The sequence below is a fragment of the Saccopteryx bilineata genome, chromosome 1 (genome assembly GCF_036850765.1).
Source record: "Saccopteryx bilineata isolate mSacBil1 chromosome 1, mSacBil1_pri_phased_curated, whole genome shotgun sequence".
Taxonomy (NCBI): domain Eukaryota; kingdom Metazoa; phylum Chordata; class Mammalia; order Chiroptera; family Emballonuridae; genus Saccopteryx; species Saccopteryx bilineata.
Window position 1 is genome coordinate 332194544 of NC_089490.1, and position 22688 is coordinate 332217231.

The window sequence follows — 22688 nt, forward strand, 5'->3', positions numbered from 1 at the left end:
AATTAAAGACAGAAAATCATGAGGACATAATAAAAATTTTAAAGCTATTTATCTAATTGACTATACTTGTTAAACATTACTATCTGTATTTATTTCATTTTAACAACTAATTATAATAGGTAAAAATGAAAATAAATAAGGTTGTTCATCTTGAAATAGAGCATTTATTTTAGTGCTCTAGGGATTGAGCCTGTAGCCATATATTACATGTGATATCAAAGAAACGTTATTTTTGCAGAATTTCTTTATTGAATATCACTCCAAATTAAATCTTTGATTTAAAAATACCCTTTGAGTTAAGATGTGTGAAATGATTTGATGTATTCAAGATATGAAGTGCTAAGTGGTAAGTATAATTAGATGTAGAAAATTCACATGTGCTAAAAATTATATTCAAATACCACATTATTATTTTTTTATGATATTTGCATTTTGGATGAACTCCCAAAATATATGGAAGATAATTTATATAGCTCAGGAAGACTATTTTTATTACTTCCTATTTCATTTTGGGGGAAAAAGACATATGTTTTATCATCTTTTGTAAAAGGAAATGATATTTTCTTAACATGACATTTCCAGTGATATATCACTTCATAATGTGTTAAAAAACAAAAAAAGGAAATAACTCATAGGACTTTCATGATATTATACATAAAAAGCTCTATTTGGTTTCAAAGGTGATGATTTCCTGAGCTTTATCTTAAATACACATTTAAGAGACAATGGACTGACTGGAAAAAATACATGTTTTAATGTTTGGAAGAAAGGAAATCTTCATTGTGGAAACAAGTAGAATTAAGAAACCAAGGTATATATATAGTATTGTTATAACTATATTTACATATATACCTATACACATCCCAAAGAAATACACATAGAAGTAAATAATAAAATAAAATGCAATAAAATGTTTGTAGTGAAAGTTATAGACTTTCAAAGGGTTTAGAAAGTCATCACTTCTAGTTGGTAATGTTCAGTGATGCTTTCTTGGAGAAGGTTGAATTCTTTTATTCTTAGATTTATTGTATCGGCAATAAAGTACTTTTAGCCCTGCATTGTAAATCTTATGTTTAGTCTTGTAGTGAATATAAGTATTAAGTCTTATAAGAGAGTTCTTTTAGTCTTACAGTGGGGACAATGGTAGTAGTAAGAAATTATAACATATCTTTTGCATAGTGATCTTTTTTTTAATTTTTAAAAATTTTATTTTAGTGAGAGGAGGGGAGGCAGAGAGAGACTCCCACATGCGCCCAAACAGGGATCTACCTGGCAAGCCGACTAGGGCGTGAGGCTTTGCCCATCTATAGCCCTTGCTCTGTTGCAACCAGCGCCATTTTTTAGCTCCTGAGGTGGAAACCATGGAGCCATCCTCAGTGCCTGGGCCAACCAAGCTGTGGCTGTAGATAGGGAGGGGAAGAGAGAGGTAGAGAGTACGGGGGAGGGGGAGAGAAGCAGATGAGCGCTTCTCCTATGTGCCCTGGTTGAAAATTGAACTCAAGACATCCACACACTGGGATGATGCTCTACCACTGAGCCAACCAGCCAAGGTTGGCATACTGATCTCTTTAATTACAATAAACAATTGCTCAGTCATTTATCTGATTTGATGTTTATAAATAGGGAGGGTGGATATTATTTATTACATTTCACTGATAAAGGATCTGAGGCAGATTTCACAAAGAGGGATCCAATGACTGCTTGAAGTCTCACTGCAATTAAGTTGTAGAGCTGAGACTAAACTCAATAATTTGCATTTTAAAAATTTGTTCATTTATTTTTTATTGTGATAAAATACACATTATATTTACTGTCTGAACCATTGTAAGTGGGCAGTTATGTAGTATTAAATATATTCACATTGTTGTACAAACATCATCACCAGCCTTCCCAATAACTCTTTTATCTTGTAAAATAAAAACTCTATACCCATTAAACAATAACTTCCAATTTTCTCCTATACCCAGGCTCTGGCAACCACCATTATACTTTCTGTCTTTATGATTTCAACTATTTTAATTACCTCATATAAGTGAAATCATATGCCATTTGTCTTTTTGTGACTGAAATAATGTCCTCAAGTTCCAACCATGTTGCATATTACCAAATTTTCTTCCCTTTCCAGGCTGACTAATATTCCACTGTATGTATATACCACATTTTGCTTAGTCATTCATCTGTCAATGGACAAGTGGATTGCTTCCACATTTTAGTTATTGTGAACACTGCTGCTGTGAACGTAAGTGTACAAATATTTCTTTCAGACCCTACTGTCTTTTGTTCATATATCCAGAAGTAGAATTGCTGGATCATATACTAATTCTGTTTTTTTATTATAAAAATAATATATGCTCTTTATTAAAATTTTAGATAATGTCAAAAAGTAGAAAGAAAATAACTATGAACATTAAGAATTCAAGCACTCAGCCTGAACAGGTGGTGGCGCAGTGGATAGAGCATCAGACTGGGACACGGATGACCCAGGTCTGAGACCCCAAGGTCACTGTTTGAGCGCAAGCTCATATTGTTTGAGCAAGGTTCACCAGCTTGAGCCTAAGGTTACTGGCTTGAGCAAGGGGTCACTCGGTCTGCTGTAGCATACCTCCCCCCGCCCCCGGTCAAGGCACATATGAGAAAGCAATCAATGAACAACTAGGGTGCCACAATGAAGAATTGATGCTTCTCATCTCTCTCCCTTCCTGTCTGTCCCTATCTGTTTGTCTGTCTGCCTCTCTCTGTCTTTGTCACCAAAAAAACAAACAAACAAAAAAAATGTCAAGCATTCAGAGGTATCTGCTATTACTAGTTTGGTGAATGCCACTAGAAACTAAGCTAGGAGGGATTTTTATCTGTTTTGCTAACTGCTATATTTCAAAGACCTAAAATCATGCCAGGGCTGTATAGTAAGAGTTCAATAAATTTTTGCTAAATGAAGGAATGTATGAATAGCTTTTGAGCCATTTTTATATATGCATAAATACATGTGTATACATATGACTAAAATATATTAACAAGATTGAGTTTATATTCTACAAAAAAACTTTTTATTCTATTTGTTTATTAAGGCTGTTTCCTATTTATTTATTTATTCTTTAATTGGATTTATTAGGGTATATTAATCCATGTTTACTTTTTTGAGAAACTGTTTTCCATAGCAGATGTACCATTTTACATTCCCATCAATAGTATACAAGTGCACCAAACTCTCCACATCCTTGCTAACAATTGTTTTAGATTTTTTTAATAGTAGCCATCCTAATAGGTGTGATATGGTATCTCATTAAAGTTATGATTTGCATTTACCTAATGATTAGTGGTGTTGAACATATTTCATGTGCTTACTGGCCATTCAAATGTAATTTTGGAGAAATGTCTATTCAAGTCCTCTGCCCATTAAAATGTTTTTTAATTTTTAAATTAGTTTCAGGTATTAAGCCCCATCATTAGACACTTTATAATGAAGTGATCACCCTGATAAGTCTAGTACTCATCTAATACCACACATAATTATTACAATATTATTGACTATATTTCCTATGCTGTACTTTACACCCCTATGACTATTCTGTAACTACCAATTTGTACTTCTAAATCCCTTCACTGTTTTCACCCATTCCTCCACCCACCTCCCATCTGGCAACTACCAACAAATTCTCTGTTTCTATGAATCTGTTTTGGTTCTACTTGTTAGTTTATTTTGTTTTTCAGATTCTACATCTGGCATTTGTCTCTCTTCCAGATATTTCACTCAGCACAATACCCTCTAGGTTCATCTTCATTGCAGATGGCAAGGCTTAAATCTTTTTTATGCCTGAATTATATTCCTTTGTATATATGTACCACTTCTTTATTCCTTCATATATCATACATATTAGATTTTATTTATTCATTTTTAGAGAGAGAGCAGAGAGAGAAGAAGGGGGAAGGAACAGGAAGGATCAACTCCCATATGTGCCTTAATCAGGCAAGCCTGGTATTTTGAACCAGTGACCTCAGCATTCCAGGTTGATGCTTTATCCACTGCATTACCACAGGTCAGGCCCCAATCATCTATTTTTTAAATAAATTTTTCCATTGATTTGAAAGAGAGAGAGAGAAAAGGAGGAAGGAGAAGAAAGAAAGAGAAGCATTAACTCATTGTTTTGCTTAGTTGTTCCATTTGATTGTGCACTCACTGCTTGCTTCTCATATAAGCCTCAATCAGTGGTTAAACCTGCTACCTCTGGCACACAAGGTGGACACTTTACCCACTGAGCCACCTTGCCCAGGCCTATCCATTCATCTATTGATGGCACCTAGATTGCTTCCATTCTTGGGTATTGTAAATAATGCTGCAATAAACACATGATGTCTATGTCTTTTCAATTTATTGTTTTGGGTTTCTTTGGATAAATACCCAGAAATGAAGTTGCTGGCTCTGACTTTGTCTCTTGTTTATACTCTTGTTATAGCCTTTGTTTTAAAGTCTATTTTGTCTAGTATAAGTATGCTACCCCAATATTCTTTTATTTTCATGGAATATCTTTTTCCATCCCTTTTATTTCAGTCTGTGTGTGCTTTATTATTATTATTTTTTTGTATTTTTCCGAAGTGAGAAGTGGGGTGAAGGGGCAGACAGACTCCTGAATGCATCTGGCTGGGATCCACCTGGCATGCCCACCAGGGGACGATGCTCAGCCCCTCTGGGGTGTTGCTCTGCTGCAATCAGAGCCATTCTAGCATCTGAGGCAGAGGCCATGGAGCCATCCTCAGCGCCTGGGCCAACTTTGCTCCAATGGAGCCTTGGCTGTGGGAAGGAAAGAGAGAGACAGAGAGAAAGGAGAGGAGCAAGAGTGGAGAAGCAGATGGGCACTTTTTCTGTGTGCCCTGACCAGGAATCAAACCCAGGACTTCCACACACAAGGCTGATGCTCTACCGTTGAGCCAACTGGCCAGGTCCTGTGCCTTTTGATCTGAAGTGAGTCTCTTGTAGACATCATATGTAAGGATCTTGTTTTGTTATCCATTCAGTCACAATATATCTTTTAATTAGAACATTTAATCCATTTGTATTTAAAGTAATTATTGATAGACATGTATTTATTGCCATTTTATTATTCATACTTTAATCTTCTTAAAGATGGTCTTTTAATATTTCTTGTAATACTGGTTTGGTGATGATGAACTCTGTTAGCTTTTCCTTGTCTGAGAAGCTCTTTACATGTCCTTTGATTCTAAATGATAGCTTTGCTGGGTAGAGTAATCTCGGTTGTAAGTTCTTGCTTTTCATTACTTTGAATTTTTCTTGCCAATCCCTTCAGGACTGCAAAGTTTATTAAGAAATCAGCTGACAGTCTTACGGGAGCTCCCTTATAGGTAACTAACTGCTTTCCTCTCGCTGCTAACATTCTCTTTTTCTTTAATGTTTGGCATTTTAATTATGTGTCTTGGTGTGGGTCTCTTGGGTTCATCTTGTTTGGGTTTCAAAGCACTTTTTGTATTTGTATGTCAATTTATTTCACCAGGTTAGGGATGTTGTCCATCAGTTTTTTAAATAGGTTTCCAATTTCTTGCTCTCTCTGTTCTTTTTCTGGCATTCCCATGATGTGAATTTTATTACTTTTGAAGTTGTCCTATAGGCTCCTTACACAATTCTCACTTTTTTGGATTCTTTGTTCTTTTTGCTATTTATTGGGTATGTTCTGCTTTCTTTTCTTTCTAGTGTACTTTTCATTTCTGACTGATTCTCTTTGTGTTTTCCATATCCGTTTTTATGTTTTCGGTCTCTTTGATGAAGTTCTCACCAATTTCCTCTACTATTTCCCTAAGTTCATTGAGCTTCCTTATAACCAGTGTTTGAACTCTGCACTTGGTAGATTGCTTGTCTCCATTTTTTCCAGTTCTTTTTCTGAAGATTTCTCCTATTCCTTCATTTGGGACATGTTTCTTTTCCTTCCTTTTATTCAATGAGAAGAGAGGAGGCAGAGACAGACTGCTGCATGTGCCCCAACTGGGACCCACCTAGCAAGCCCACTAGAGGGTGATGCTCTGCCCATCTGGGGCATTGATCCATTGTTCAACAACCAAGCTCTTCTTAGCTCCTGAGGCAGAGGCCATGAAGCCATCCTCAGTACCTGGGCCAACTTGCTCCTATCAAGCCATGGCTGCAGTAGCAGAAGATAGATGATAGATAGATAGATAGATAGATAGATAGATAGATAGATAGATATATAGATAGAAAGAGAGAAGTGAGAGGGGGAGGGGTGGAAAAGCAGAGGGTGCTTCTCCTTTGTGCCCTGACCTGGGATAGAACCTGGAACATCCATATGCCAGGCTGACGCTCTACCACTAAGCCAACTGGCAAGAGTCAAGACATGTTTCCTTGTGTCTTCATTTTGGCTGCCTCCCTGTATTTATATTTATGTCTCCCAGTCTTGGTAGAGTGGTCTTATGTAATAAATGTCCTGTAGGGCCCAATGTCACAGCTTCCCCAGTCATACAAGCTGTGAGTTTCAGGTGCAGCCTTTGTGTGGTCCTATTTCACTACATCCTCCTGCTGTAGTTGAGCCTTGATTGCTGTTGATACATCAGTGAGAGGGATTTACCTACAGGTAATCAGATGGGAGGACTGTCTGAGACCACTGTAAAGAATCTGCTGTGCAAGGGTTGACCCCACAGAGCAGAACTCACATTAGTGGGGACCAGGTATCCACTGAGTCTGTACCTTGAGTGTGTTGCTTGTGGAGGTGGTGTGGTACTTTGTCATGGTATAAAGCTGTCCATTGCATGGGCTGGCTAGGCTGGCTCTGTGCCTCCTAGGAGTTGCAGGACAAACTCAGCTACCACCTGTGCTTTGCCTAGAGCCTCCTGACATGAGCTACAAAGCAATCTGCAGATGGGTGCTACTTATTCTGGGCTTGAAGATGCCCAGGAAAGACCAAGCTACAAACCAAGGCAGCTGCTATTATTGCCAGGCCTAGGGCCACTTAGCGAGAGGTATAAGGTATACAGAGGCCAGATGCTGCTTTTTTGAGAGATATTAAGAAAGTCTGAAGCATGAGCCAAGAGAGACCATTTGTATGGAAAAGCCACTGGAAATGGCTTGGGTTTGGACTCACAAAATGGATGGAGCAGGATCTCAAGGAATCACCAGGGTGGAGTGAACAGTGTTAGCCAGGTTTATGGAAACTCAGGGTGCCTGCCTGCCTGCCAGCTTTGTGGTGGTGCTGGTGGGGTGGGGGTGTCTCAGAAAAGGAACAGTGGCCTCTGCCAGCACTTTTGTCTGGAAGAAAGTCCCCCACCCCCAACCCCAGCTATCATCCTGATGCCGGGCAGCTTAGTTCCTCCCAGCATATCCCTGGTGCATTATGACCTGCTGCCCCAGTGCTGGAACTCAGAGGGAGTGAGTCCAAGTAAGTCCATGTATGGGCCCTTTAAGAGGAATGCCTGGGACTGCAGCAGACCTCCAGCTCACTCAGCCACAACCCCCGTTGGCTTTTACAGCCAGAAGTTATGGGGACTTCTCTTCTTGGCACTGAATCCCTGATCCTGGGGTTTTGGTGTGGGCCTGGGACCCCTTGCTCCTCAGGGGGAACCTGTGCAGCTGAGATATTCCTCCCGACTTTTAGCCACCACACATTGGTGTGAGGACTAGCCAGTTCCTTGTCTGCACCCCTCCTACCAGTATGTATGGGGCTTCTGCCTTATATTCTTACTTATAGGTCTTATGTTCAATTAGATTTCAGGTAGTTCTGAAGGGTAGTTTTTCTGTAGTTTAGTTGTAATAATCATGTGGTTGTAGGAAGTCCTGAATGAATACCACACTTACCTATACCATCTTGATCAGGAACCCAATTTGGCTATCTAAGTAGAATTTGAACAGCTATGAATGGAAAATTGAAGAGTTACTGGATTCCTACTTTTGTGAGTCCTGGAGAGCTGCTACATGTTTCCTTCCTTCAGCCAGGACAACCACCACTTGCCTTGCTGGGGCCCTTAATTATAGCCTTTTGAGGAAAACTTGTCAGCCCAGTGTTTCAAATCTTTTTTTCCTAGTTTTGCTAACTTCTTTGTATAATAAATGTCAGGCAGCACTAGCTAATTAGAAAAAAAAGGAAACAATGCATGCTGAGACAGAACTCTTACTCTTCCAAGGCCTCTATTTACCACCAGTGACTTGTGACCTCACTGTGAACCCTGGTGGCAATAAAGCTACCTCTGTGATAAGGGTTAGAATACAGTAATCTTCTTAGCCTTAGCTGAAACTGTGAAAATCCTTTTCATCTTCAATTATTATTTATTTGGCCCATTTCTCTGGAAGGGGAGGAGGTGTCTAATCCCCCAGGCTGAGCCTCAGGAGTCTGTATCAGGAGGAAAGAATGCCAGCCCTGCATTCCAGGAGCCGGAAGACTGGGCCATGGGTTTGAGAGGCCACAAACCCGATGAGGAAGCTCCAGGAACTTGATTGTCTGATGGTTATTCTCCAAGGGAGCTGCTTTAAAAATGATTTAAGAAAAGTTCCTAGCAGTATAAAATTTTCCCCAGTGGAGAAGAATCAACAAATCCTAAAACCTTTTATTTAAAAGAATACATAACATAAAGTAAACTGAGGTACTCCAGATGACTCAGGACTGATTCAGCCTGTTCACCTATTTCACTCTCAAAAGAGCTCATGTCGGCAAAACAAAGGTGTGATCACCGGAGATGCACAGATTTTATCCCAGAACAGCTGAGAGTGTTGAAAGATGTGCTTATCAAAACTACAGGTCCCAACTGGATTACCAGAGGACCTCATCTTTAATGAGTCAATAGCAAATGTTTGGTTGAAGAATTGTTTCAACAAATGGAGGCAGTATGAGCAAAAACTCAGCAATGGCTGTCCTCAGGAGCACTTTGCAAAGCTGTTTCAGTGGAGGAGGATGCCCTCTTACCTAAACTGTTTGTTATGAACACTTTAGGGCTCCTGGAGTTTTGGATTCCTGGAGTGCTGATCTTCCTGAGCCTTATGATATCCAACAACCTCGAGGGGCTGGTGCCCTTCTTTTAAAATTTATAATGAGATTATTAGCCTCACGAAGTCCAGTAAACATGTCTGGGGTACCTCTGGTTCTCTTTGGGTCTCTATTCCCTGTAATGGCCAATTTGTACAACAGTCTGCTTTACCTGGGGAAGATGATCCCAGGTATGAATCTTTCCTCCAAGGTACCCAGGTTGCTATTAAAAATTGTGCCACATTATTTATTATCTTGTGTTTAAATCTTTGAAAGATGTGCTTTGAGCTCTAGCCTGTTGGCTCAGTGGTAGAGCATCAGCCTGATGTATGGATGTCCCAGGTTCAATTCAGGTCAGGGCACACAGGAGCAGCAGCCATTGGCTTCTCCACCCTCCCCCTCTCCCTTCTCTCTCTCTCTTTCTCTTCCCTTCTGGTAGCCATGGCTTGGTTGAAGCAAGTTGGCCCCAGGCACTGAAGATGGCTCCATGGTCTTGCCTCAGGTGCTAAAATAGCTCGGTTGCCAAGCAACAGAGCAACGCCCCAGACGGGAAGAGCACTACCTGGTAAGGGGCTTGTCAGGTGGATCCCAGTTGGGGTGCATGTGGAAGACTCTCTCTCTGCCTCCCCACTTCTTACTTTAAAAAATGGAGAAAAATATCTTTGATTATTTTTTCATGAAATAGTTCCATTTTTTGTAAAATGATTATTTCTTTAGGATGAATTGTTTTCTATTTTTTAAGTGAGAGGAGGGGAGATAGAGAGACAGACTCCCGCATGCACCCTGACCAGGATCCACCTGGCAACCCCATCTGAGGTCAATCCTCAAATCAACTGAGCTATTTTTTAGCACCTGAAGCTGACATTCAGACTAACCAACCTATCCGTAGTGCCTTGGGTCGATGCTCGAGCCAATGGAGCCACTGGCTACGGGAGGGGAAGAGGGAAAAAACTGGGGAAAAGAGGGGGAAAGAAGCAGATGGTCGCTTCTTATGTGTATTCTGACTGGGGATCAAACCTGGGATGTCTGCATGCCAGTCTGTGACACTCTACCCACTGAGCAAACCAGCCAGGGCCAGGATAAATTCTTAAAATAGGAATATCTGGTTAAAGAGCATTTTCTAGTTGTTAGGTAATTATGTCTATGTATAAGACTCAATGCAAGTGGTCAGATTATCTTTGAGAAAGTCTTGCCAATGTAGAGAAGCTCTTCAGAGCAGGTTGGAGGGTGTGAAGTGAAGTGACCAGGCTGACTTGGGAGCTAGTGGTACCGTCAGAAATGGAACACAGCCCTTAAAACTTCCAGGCCGGCAGTCTTTGCTCCCCCTTCTCTTTGCTTTCTGCGGAAGCCTGCAACAATGCTCAAGTTCCTTGCACGTAAAAAAAAGAAAAGAAAAAAAAAACTAACTTATTTGCATCCAGGGCTCAAAATGGTTGCCAGTAACATAAGACACGGTTTCACATGGTTCATATTTTTCATTGTGATTTAAATATTTACTGAGTGTCTATGCAAGTCAGACTGGCATGAAGACAGAACGTATTTTAAGCACAGAGATATGACATGGCAGATACTGTGCCAGATGCTAGTAGGATAAATGATTGGTAGGAAATCCACAAAAAGAATGCTGCTAGGACACAGACTGGTGAAATGTCATGTGTATAAATTGCTATTATATAGGCGTGCTAGGGAGGGAGACAATGACCTCTTCCCACTGACTCAAGGAGGATTATCATTTAGGATTTGGTCTGGCCACATAAAACAGAAAACACAACTCAGTGAAGGGTTAAGTAAGAATTTACTCCCCCTTCACATAAACTAAGCTGAGGTTCTGAATAGGGATTCTTTGGATAAATACCCAGAAATGAAGTTGCTGGCTCTGACTTTGTCTCTTGTTTATACTCTTGTTACAGCCTTTGTTTTAAAGTCTATTTTGTCTGGTCATTTATTTTGGAAGATGATTGATCTGGGAGTGGTAACATAGCTCTAAGCAGGGCCATGGAGTCAGGGAGAGTTCCCGAGGACGCAGCTCCTGGAGGGAATGTCAAGAGGCCTGAAGTGAGAGGAAGGACAGGACGGGTGGAAAGGACATGGAGGGACAAACCAGCAAACTGGTGTCAGAGTGGGAAGTAGGGCACAAGCAGGAGGGAGACACGGTTTGGGAGGGCCACATCTTTGCAGGAAGGACAGTAACTTTCTTCTCAGGCACACAGAACTGGTGGGCAGGCTCCCATCAGTGCCCCGTGAGCTAAGTCTGGGCTGCAGTGACAGTCACCCCAGGACAGTGTGTAGACTCTGTATGGGGTTCTAAAGTGTCAGCCTGATCGTCACCTCCGAAAGGTGTGTTTATTCCCTCGGGAGGGCTAACATCTCAGCACTGATAAGGTCAGTGGACTCAGGACAGAATGGTTGGCCGAAAGATACTGAAAGCTGAAACAGGGATACTGCAGCACATGGCGGAGAGGCCTGGAAAGCCGTTTCAGTGCGCGTCACTGAACCTGCAGCCAGAACTGCTTGGAACCCTCCCCAGCACCCATCGGTGTATATTCATTTTTCAAAAGAAAATTGTTTTCTTCTTTTTAAATCAATAATATTCCCCATATAATAAATGAGGAAAAATGATAAAAGTAGAAAAAATATAAGCAGTAAACTCATTATGTAGAGATAATCTCTGATAACATTGATATATAATTTTCTATACTTTTCTGTGGGTATATATAGATATGTATACATATAAGAATGAAAATTATATATAATATATAATTATATACATTATATAATTATGTCAAACTGGGTATTATAATATTTTGTAATTTTTTCCAACTTTTAAATATTATAAAAAACATTGTGAACATCTTTGCAGGTCATTCTATATTTTTCTTTAACATCATTTATAAAGGTTGTATCTGTGCTATTACATATTTATAACATAAATGGTATTTAACATATTTAGGAAGTTCTAATTTTTTTCTATAAGCAGCACTATTATATATGTTACTGAAGTTAAATGTATACAAACCTCTCTCTCTAATTACTTCATTATCGTAAATCCTACAAATGTAATTATTAGGTCAAAGGCACATTTTTAACCATGTAACCAAATTTCCCCCCAACAGCTCTTTTTTAAATTATAATCTTACCAGGATCCTATGATAGTATCTATTTCTTTGAATCTTTGTCAATATTGGGTATTTTTCTTTTCTTTTCTTTTTTTTGTATTTTTCTGAAGTCAGAAATGAGGAGGCAGTCAGACAGACTCCCGCATGTGCCCGACTGGGATCCACCCGGCATGCCCACCGGGGGGCGATGCTCTGCCCATGGGGGGAGGTCGCTCCATTGGAACCAGAGCCATTTTAGCACCTGAGGCAGAGGCCGCAGAGCCATGGAGAGGGGGAGGGGTGGAGAAGCAGATGGGCACCTCTCCTGTGTGCCCTGGCCGGGAATCGAACTCGGGACTCCTGCACACCAGGCTGACGCTGTACTGCTGAGCCAACTGGCCAGGGTCTGAGTATTTTTCTTATTAAAACATATTTGTCAGTTTGAAAAGTAAAAAATGATATCTTGTTTATGTTTAATTTTCCTACTTTTATTACTAGTAAAAACCATATTTTTTCACATTATTATTGGCTTTTTTTTTGTTTTCTGTGTGGTCAATTGTTCATTTATATCCCTGCCCCTTTATCTATTTGCATGTTTTAAAATAATTTATAAGAGTTTTTTTAATGTAAAATATGTTCCCTTTTTACCTGTCTTAAATGTGGCAAATTTTTTCCCATTTTACATTTACCATTTGTTTTGTTTCTGATGATTTAAAATATATATATACACACACATATTAAAAATATTTTCCTTTTATGACTTCTACCTTTTCATAATGCTTACAAATTCTTTGCCCACAATAATATTGAGTAGATAGATATTCACCTCTGTGGTCTAGGAGTACTTTTATAGAGTAGAGGAAACACACTCAGGAATTTATCTGAGATAGAATCAGAGGACTCAGGCTGGTGGGTGAGAAACAGGGAGGAGTCAAGTGTGACTGAGTTTTTAGGCTTGGTAGCCTTTGGTGAGGGTGAAACCACTGACTAAAACTAGGAATACAGGAAAAGGAACAAGTCTGTTAGGGTAGATAATGAGGTTGGTTTTGTACATTTTTCATTTAAAATGTCTGCCAGAAAGTCTGGTAGAAATGCCCAAAAGGCAGTTGGAACAAGGGTGTGGAATACAGGAATAAGGTTGGGGTTTTAATACAGATATAAAAATATTCAGCAGACACTTGATAGTTGAACATGCTCTTTTCAGTGCAAATTCTGGACCAAATACTATGCTAATAAGCACTTCACTGCATTACCTCATTTAGGCTTCCTGACAACTTTAAGAGGTAGAACTTATTATCCTCATTTTACACATGAGTAGACAGGCTTACAGAAGTTAAATTACTTTGCTAAGGTCTTATGACTGGTTAGAGGTGAAACTCAAATGTGAAATCAAGTAAGTTGGCCTGATTTCAGAACTAACTCTGGCCCTATCTGCCCTATTGCCACAGGAGTAGATGACCTCAAGCAGGGAGAGCTGGAGTCCTCTGGTGGGAAGCTGCACATTTCAGCAATGGGTAGGAAAGAAGGGAAGGGAAGCGGCCAGGGAAGGGATCTCAGAGGAAGGAGAGAGGGAGGGAGAGGGCCATGTGTGTACATGCAGGCTGCCACTGGTAGAGGCTTCAATCTTGTATATTCTTATACATGAATCTGAGTGAGACCCCATTCCTGACCCTGCTCCTGAAAGAAAATTCTGTCACAGTGCTTTGAACATAAATCTTTCTTGATTGGTGGCCAATGCTCTGTCAGTGATTTTCTTGAGTTATCCTCTGAGCTGGACTACACTAGTCCCTGTGTCCCCACTTGTTAGACTAGGGGCTCATTCGCAGGAACACCTCAGTATTATTAAGCTGTTGCCTTCTCTGAGAGCATTAGAGGTATGGTTTAGATTCTCCGCATGTTGGGTAAGATCCCTCCCACAGACAAACTGCACACTGTTTTTTCTTGTGTTGCCTTTTTGCCTGAGTTGTTGAGTGGGTGTGATATATACCCTTTTAGCTTTGCATCATAGCTTCCTTTCCTCCTTTGTTGGATGTTTCCCTACGTACTTAAGGACTTCATAAAATAGATTCAGAATCAGCCCTTCACTTTTACAGCCTGAGTATGGAGTAGTGTAGCAGAAATAAACCTGGACCTGGGTTACCATGCTAGAGGCACGTGGTATAGCAGGGAAAGTGTGCATTTAGGAATTAGGAGTTACAATTTTCATTCTGTCTCTTTGGGCAAATTATGTAAATTCTTTGAGCCCTATTTCCCTCCTTATAAAAGGGGGTACCAACTAACAGGGTATTTGTTAGTGTTAAATAAATTAACCAGGAAAAAGGGCTTGGCCCATCATAGGCACCCAATACAAGGAAGGTGAAACTCTGAGTTCATATAGAATCATTTTGCTTCAATGTTCTTCTCAGACACTTGCCTTTTGACCATCCTATAGTTCATTTGCACTTATCCCTCTTGAGGGGGTAAGGAGGAAAATGAGTCCAGACTCACCCACGTTTGTCTGATGCAAGTCTAAAGTGTGCAGCGATGGCACCCAGTTTGACTGAACAAATCTGCAGAAAATGATTTAGGGCAGAATCTGATTTTCTTTGACCAGTCTAACAGTGGGTTCAGAAACTCACCTGTAAACAGTTTCTGATGATAATCAGTAAATATGCTATTATAGTTTTAATTTCTGGAGGAAAAAAACCCCAACATGAAAATTTTCATGAACTGAAATATGTTCATTTCAAGCACTTCCCAAACAGACTCCACCATGGTCTCTCTCCAAATAATCTAAAAATTATTGCCTACTTCCAGACAATTGCTACAGTCCTGAATCAATACTGAATGTAACTCCCATTGCAAGTTAGCACAGGCTTCAGACAAGCCTAGTAGATAAAATGGAAACTCTTTGAAGACAACAGAGAAATGAGCTGCAGCCTTAACGTGGCAGAACTGTTTTTAAAACGGTGATTTAGGAGATTTTTCAAGTGCCACTCTTAGTTGTAGATCTTGTTTGAGAACTTCAACTGTCACTTCAGGAATGAATATTCTTTAGAAAAGCCCTGGCTTGTTCCTGTGGTTTGGTGTAATTACTAATAGTTCCCCCTTCACTTTCAGGAGTCCCTGTTTGTATGATAAATTCTATGGCCATTCCTTATAGGCCCTTTTCAGAGCAAAGCCCATCTCTTTGAAGATACATTCTTTGCATTAATCTAAGAAAAATGACATTTATTTCCTACAACAGACTCTTTGGCACTCTGTCTTATAGTCATTTAAGTATATCTTCAGAGCAATAATTAAGAGGTACATAAGCTAATGACTTGATCCCTACAGCTCTCTTATTGGCGGAAGCAAATAGGGTAACGCCATAGGGAGTCACCTAATGCAGCAGCCCCGGGAAGGAAACAGAAGGATCAAACTCGATGTATACAAAGCAATTTGCAATTATAAGTGCATGGATGTGTATGCACATGGGACAGCAAGGAATGAAGACTTAGAGAAATCTGACTCTGCACCTTTTGGAATGTCATTCCACGCTTGAGATCTGAGCACTTCATGGTCTTACACACTTTTACAGACTCAAGTCACCCGCATACCTGTTCTTCAGGATAGGGAGTGCTGTGTTTTAGCAATTTGAAGGCAGTCAATTGTCAAAACATCATCAGAGATGCTCTGAGAGTTACTGTGGTAACAGCAGTGTGGCTGCTGGGAGGAACAGCCATGTCGCAAAACCCCAGGCATTCTCTCTGGAAGGAGGGATCGATGCCAGGCATCCTTCTGAAGAGTCTGAAGCAGATGAATTCACAGGCTGGGACAGATGGGTTCTTATGGAGCCTTATACTGTGGGAGTAGAGGTAGAAAGGAGGAAAGGCAATCTACCTGTTTGCTAACATTTACACAGCTCTAGCCTGAATCTAGTTTATATTCTGTCCCCAGCCGCCTGGCTTCCTATTTGCAGTCTAATTCTGAGAGAAGGAAAGAAGTTCAAAGCAAGGCAAGGGAGGAGAGAGAGGTTTGCCCTCTGGAAAAAGAATGTGCTTGGAGAGCCTTTCTCTTGGGGGAAAATGCAACAGCTGAGGAGACAACAGAGCCATGATTGCTTTGGAAGGGCCCTTGCACAGCTTTCCTCCCAGACCCCTTGGAGGGGGGCAGATGGAGTTCAGGATAGAAAACCTCACATGTTGGGTGACAGTGCCATGGTGGGGGTGATTAGAACCAGCTGAGGTGCCTTCCGGAGGATGTCTAGAAGAGCCAGAATTCATTCTGATATCAGTCGAAAATACTCTCTGAAGATCTTTTGACTCAACTTCCTCATTTTACCCGAGGACTTGCAGGTTCAGAGACCTTAAGTGACCTTTACAAGGATTTCACTGAATGGCTAACCTGGTGTGCTGACCAAGCCATGGAAGTCTAAAAGATTAAAAAAAACAAAAACCACGAATAATTTCTTCCCAGTGTGAAGAACTGTCATGAGACCTAAATGAATGACTGGAAAAAAATTGCCCAGGCTTCCTGCCTAGCCAGTGAGCTTGCTCACCAGGGTTGCCCCTGTCCTTGGCGGGCATCTTCTGATCCTAGAAAAGCAGTGAGCTGAAACTTCAAAATCTATTTCTTAATTTTGTATTCTTTTGTTTAAACAATCCTCTTCCCCCTAATTTTATAAATTTCATGTCCCAGGAAACCTGAACCTTGGCCTGCCTGCCTTCCCCACATAATAAATCTAAACATCTGATGCTCCAACACTCTCCTGATCAAAAGAAGAGTCAGGTGAGGCTGAGGATGACTCAGCCCGGGCCCACTGGGGAAACAGGTTGCGGCCTGTGGAAACGCTGGGGCACGTGTGAGATCCAGGGCTGGCTCACCTTACATCTCAAATTCCTACCGCCCTCCTTGTTTCCATCACCATTAGCGTCTTGCCCAGACCAGACTTGTCTTTCAGATCTACACAGCCAGGATTTTTTATTTTAATTTTGTAGGCTCTGCGAGTGGCTTAAGCAGCTCAGGTTTGTGAATTCCCCTCCCTGCAATGCAGAGCCCCAGTGTTGGCCAATACATTAAGCAGGTAAAAAAAAATAATACTTGGCTCACTTATTAGATATAATCTGCCTGGTATGTCCTTGTGTGGGTGGTAACCAAGGAAGGATGATTACCTATTTCAGTACTCAATAAACATCAACCAGTGCAATCCTATACACCTTCACTTAGTGCCATTATGAACAAAGCTTTTGAGTTACCCTCTGAGAGCTTTTGAGTTACCCTCTGTGAGGACAGAAAGCTGGTAAAATTATAATGCCTGTCTACAGTATTTATATCAGAGAACATGGTATCAGAAGCTTGTTCTTCATTTGATATTACTGACTACCATTTATTCAGCACCTACTATAGGCTCTGCACTTCCCTATATTTTCTCTAGTCTTCTCAACAACTCTATAAGGCAGATATTACTCTCATTTTGTTGATGTGGAAACTGAGGCTCAGAGACATTATGTGACTGTCCAGGTTAGGCACCTAGAGCAACCCTGTGCTTGCAGAGCTGAATGTCAGAGAAAGGCAGAGAGCAAGAGCGTGCCAAACCTTCCGTTCCCGGTTTTACACAGGCCAGGGTTTAAATCCCAGTTCCAACACTTGTGCAGCCTTGGGGAAGCTACTCTCAGTCTTGTTTCCCTCATTTATGGATTGAACAAAATACTCCACATCATAAGAAAATGGAAAGATGAAATGAGATAACGTGTGCATTGCTCATTTCCCCAGCTCGTTCAGTCACAAAATGACTCATTTTGGTAAAGAATGCTCATCCTCTAGATTTACTTGCTACTTCCTCACCAACTTCAGGTTTGTGCTGAATTGTTATCTTCTCAGTGAGACCTTCCCTGGTCACCCATTTTGACTCTTCTTATCCCCTTCCCTACTTTTTTGCCAACTAATGTATAAAAAAATTGCATTTATTTTTGTTTGCCTTGTCTGGCTTCTCCCACTAGAAGGTAAAGTTTTTGAGATGAGGAATCTTTGTGTTATTTCTGTATCTTCCCAGCACAAATATATATAGGTTAAACAAATGAGTAAAAACAAAACAAAAAACGCCCAAACATTTTGGCACCAAAAGACTTAGGTTTGAATTTGGTATTTTCCTCACTACCTGTTTGACTCTGGGTACATTACTTGAAACATTTAGACCTTGATTTCCTTATTTTTAAAATGTGAAGAATAATGGTTTTTATTTTTAAAACTGCTGGGATGATTAATCAACATGTATAAAAACTGGCACATAGCAAGTGCTGGATAAATGCTCACTATTATGACTTAAAATAATCTGACAAGGCCTTGGCCGGTTTGCTCAGTGGTAGAGCATCAGCTCAGCATGTGGATGTCCCAGGTTTGATTCCAGGTCAGGGCAGACAGGAAAAGCGACCATCTGCTTCTCCACCCTTCCTCCTCCCCCTTCTTTCTTTCGCTCTCACTCTTCACCTCCTGCAGTCATGGCTCAATTGGTTTGAGCACATAGGCCTTGGGCACCAAGGATGGCTCCACAGAGCCTCCCCATCAGGTGCTAAAAATAGCTCAGTTGCAAGAATGGCCCCAGATGGGGGTTGCCCATTGGATCTAAGTTGGTGGGGCACATGCAGGAGTCTATCTCCTCTCTTCTCACTTGGAAAAAATAAAAAGAAAGAAAGAATTTGATAAATTGTTTAACTTTTCAGTGAAACTCAAATCTGTAAGATAGGAGAGGAGGAGGCTAAAAACTGTGGATGCCCTCAATGTTTCAGCCCAATTATCCTCTTTGTTGGACTATAAACAATTGAATATGTGTGAAATCACTAGGTGTTCACAACACAAGGTTGCTGATAGGTCTGTATTACCATTACGATGCCACTGCAGAAGGAGGCTGGGGCAGCTCAAAGGACTTGTCCAAGGTCACTGCCTCAAAATCCAGGTCATGCAGGACCTACACACACATGCACGCACGTCCTGCCTCTTGAAATTGTATTATATTATGTATCTTCTTTGAGGTTCTCTCTACAGTGTGGGATGGGGGCAAAACATGTGGCCTCAAGAGTCCAGTCTTCAGCCAGGCTCGTCACGGACTATTGCATCTCTTGCAATTCATGTAACTTTTTAGAAATAGAATTTATTGGGGTGACATTGGTTCACAAAACCCTACAGGTTTCAAATGTACAACTCAGTAAATCATCTACACCCTGCATCCTGAGCCAATTGCCTAAAGTCTCTTTCCCCATTTATCCGCTCTCAGCCCTCCTCTATCTACCTACCCCAACCCCTTTACCTCTGGCTACATCCGTGTTTTCATCCAGCCTTCCAACCCCCTCCCCTCTGACAGCTGTCAGTGTGTTCCTTGTATATATATCCATGCCTCGGCACACATGAAGGAAAAAACAACAGAGCACCCCTCACAGCTTTATGGCCAGGATGGCAGGCAAGGAAAACTCTGGAAACTGTGAAGCGCTGTATGCATCACCTCTGCAACTGCCATTAACACGTGAACCCCCAACTTCCCAGTCCTAGGAGTCGCGGGTCTGCACTCCTCCCAAAGGCCTCACGCGCGCGGAGAGGAGGATGAACCGCTGCGCTCCCGTCGGGGCGTTCCTCCGGGAGGCGGGAGGAGCCCCGCCCCCAGCCCTCGCCGCCGCCGCGTCTCCCCGCGCTGCGCTCGCGCTGCCGAGTCCCTCCCGCCCAGGCCCCGGCTGCGCTTCCCGGCCCGGCAGGCTCGGCACAGCGCGGCGGGCGGGCGGGCAGCCAGGATGCAGGCGGCCAACAAGGAGCACCTGTACAAGCTGCTGGTAATCGGCGACCTGGGCGTGGGCAAGACCAGCATCATTAAGCGCTACGTGCACCAGAACTTCTCCTCGCACTACCGGGCCACCATCGGCGTGGACTTCGCGCTCAAGGTGCTTCACTGGGACCCGGAGACGGTGGTGCGCCTGCAGCTCTGGGACATCGCAGGTGAGAACTGGGGAAGGAGGGCCGGGGCCGGGAGCGCCTCGCAGCCGGCTCCCCGCCGGGGCAGAAGGGTCGAGGCCAAGTCTCTTCCTGGTGGGTTGGAAACTTGGTTTCAAAGAAAACAAAAAAAGAAAAGTTTCTCGCTCTCGGTGAAACTTGCAGCGCGTTTTCTGGCGCGCGGGGCTGGTACCTGACCTACCTCCTGCACCTCCTGGGATCCCTCTGCCCGGCGCCAGCCCCGCCGGGACGGGACGCACAGGGAGACTTAGCGGGGAATCGCATTCAGCCTTCGGCCTCCAGCTCACTTTCCGGGCTCCGCAGCCCTGCTGGTGACGCGACCCTGAGTGTCATGCCCGCCCTTCCGTGTCCAGTCGGACCAAGGGGAAGCCTCTAGATCGGTTCACAGCAGGAACCAGGAGAGACCTAGGCTAGAGTTTACCATTTCCTGTCTTGAGTCGCTCACTTTATTCCAACTTTCTTCACCGTATTTTCTACCTTCAGTCAAGCACGTTTTAGGCTTTCTGCTTTGAGAGAGCAAACACCTTTCTGTGTACATATGGGGGCAAAGTATTATTTCTCTCCCCTGTGCCCACACACATTCTCACTCTGACTCTCTGTTATCTCTCAAAAGAAATTTTCATATATATATTTTAAGGACACTTTTGCCTAAGGGTTTATGACATCAACCATAATATTTCTTGATTTGGTCCTAAAGTTTTCATTGAGAAACCTGGAAAATGAGAAATTTCTTTACAATGTTTGAAATCAAAATTTGATTCCAAGAGTTTGTTCCAACAGTTAAGCACAGTTGAACGGCAGGATGCAAGGTGTCCACTCCAATAATGATACCTGGACTAAAGCTGTTTGCAACTTGGTGGTGTACAACCCCTCATTACAGATCCTGGCTCTGCCACTCACTAATCTGCTTAGTGGCTTCAGACGAGAGTCTCTTCAGCTCGGTACATCCCTGTTAAACCAGAGGGGTTGGACGACAGACAGCCCAGGAATCTTCCTGCTCAGCAGTTTTAAGGTTCTCTGGGATTCTGTGATGAATCACTTCCAACAATCCCACTTCACCTCTGATTGTTTCATGGTCGGTGACACCAAGAACCTTGTGAAGTGCTGGACCCAAACTAGCTGCTTCTCTTTCAGAAAACAGGTTCATTTTAGCTGGTGCACTTGACTGGAAACACTTTATCATGGCTTGAAGTGGGAACAAATGTGGAAAAATTTGGAAAGGGCATTTCTGATTCTGGGGACTTCAGTGCCTTTTTGATTATCAGCTGCCAGGTCTCATGATAAAACTTTTGGCATGTAGACAGATTCATGCCTTAGAGTTATCTTCAGTAGCTTTAGTGGAACAGGGATTATCAGAAACCAGAAGATGTCATCCGCCACTATCTGACTGGGCTTTCCTTTTAGACAATCCACTCTGAGTCTGTACTTTGTTGCATTTTAGTGTAGGAAAACTCTTTTGGATAAGTTTGACTTCTCCAGGACTTGGGTTTAGAATTAACTTTCTGTTTGAAAGTGAATGTAGCCTTAATTTAGACTTTTGTGTCAAATGTAAGTAATAATGAGACCATGGATCTCAGTGTCCTCACCTAACAGGGAAGAAAGATGGTCACAGCGATGAGGAGCCTAAATTCCAGAGTCTAGCTACCTCTGTCTGAATCTCTGTTGTATCCCATATGCCCTGGAAGATTTTAGGCAAGTTCCCTAACCTCCTGGTCTCAGTTGCCTTATCTGTAAATAGGTAAAAGGCTTTCTCCCAACAAATGATAGATGAGCAATGAATGAATGCTAGTTAAAGGTGACAGATAGTATCTACTATCCAGGAGATCTACACGAATTGTTGTTATATTAGCTATCATTTTTTTGAGCATGTATAAATGCTAGGTAAGAAGGATATAGGCCCTGGCCTGTTGGCTCAGTGGTAGAGAGTCAGCCAGGTGTGTGGCTGTTCCGTGTTCAATTCCAGTTAGGGCATACAGGAGAAGCAACCATCTGCTTCTCTACCCCTCCCCCTCTCTCTTCTCTCTCCCTCCCTCCCCTCCCCTCCTTCCCACAGCCATGGCTCATTTGAGCAAGTTGGCTTCGGGCACTGAAGATGGCACCATGGTCTCCTCTCAGGCACTAAAATAACTCGGTTGCCAAGCAACAGAGCCAACGCCCCAGATGGGCAGAGCATTGCCCCATAGGGGGCTTGCCAGGTGGATCCTGGTTGGGGCGCATGCGGGAATCTGTCTCTCTGTCTGCCTGCCTCTCACTAATAATAATAAAAAAAGAAGGATATCATATAAATAAGTTGATTAAATTCTAATAAATTATGGTTCCTATATTATATTCCTATATTATACCCAGTACCACTTTTCCGAGTTACCCATATTACAACATACTGTCATGAGCAGTTTAACTCCAAATGCCTACTGAGTCATGGTTCTGGACTAAGAGCACTATAGATTATAGTCACAGAAGATTGGGTAGGTATGAAATCCGAAGAACTTTGTAAAGTCAGTTCTACAGATACGGTAGTGGGCAGCATCTCAGTAGGGGAGCTTCTTGGTCCCAGAGCTCTGGTATTCTGCAGTAACTTGTCTTTGGCAGCCTTCCGCCCAGAGGCCCTGTAGGCTGAGTTAGAACTTGGGCAGCAGCCAAGCTGGTCAGGCAAAGTTAGGCCATTGTG

At 42.1% G+C, this 22688-nt stretch overlaps 1 protein-coding gene across 1 annotated transcript in view; it reads left to right on the forward strand.

Moving 5' to 3' along the window:
- The first annotated feature begins 19714 nt into the window (after positions 1–19714).
- Positions 19715–22688, forward strand: part of RAB38 (RAB38, member RAS oncogene family) — a 61443-nt gene continuing 58469 nt past the window's right edge. Inside the window, exon 1 of the mRNA XM_066253693.1 lies at positions 19715–20005. Coding sequence (XP_066109790.1) covers positions 19804–20005 — 202 coding nt within the window. The 5' untranslated portion in view covers positions 19715–19803. The remainder of the gene's footprint in view (positions 20006–22688) is intronic.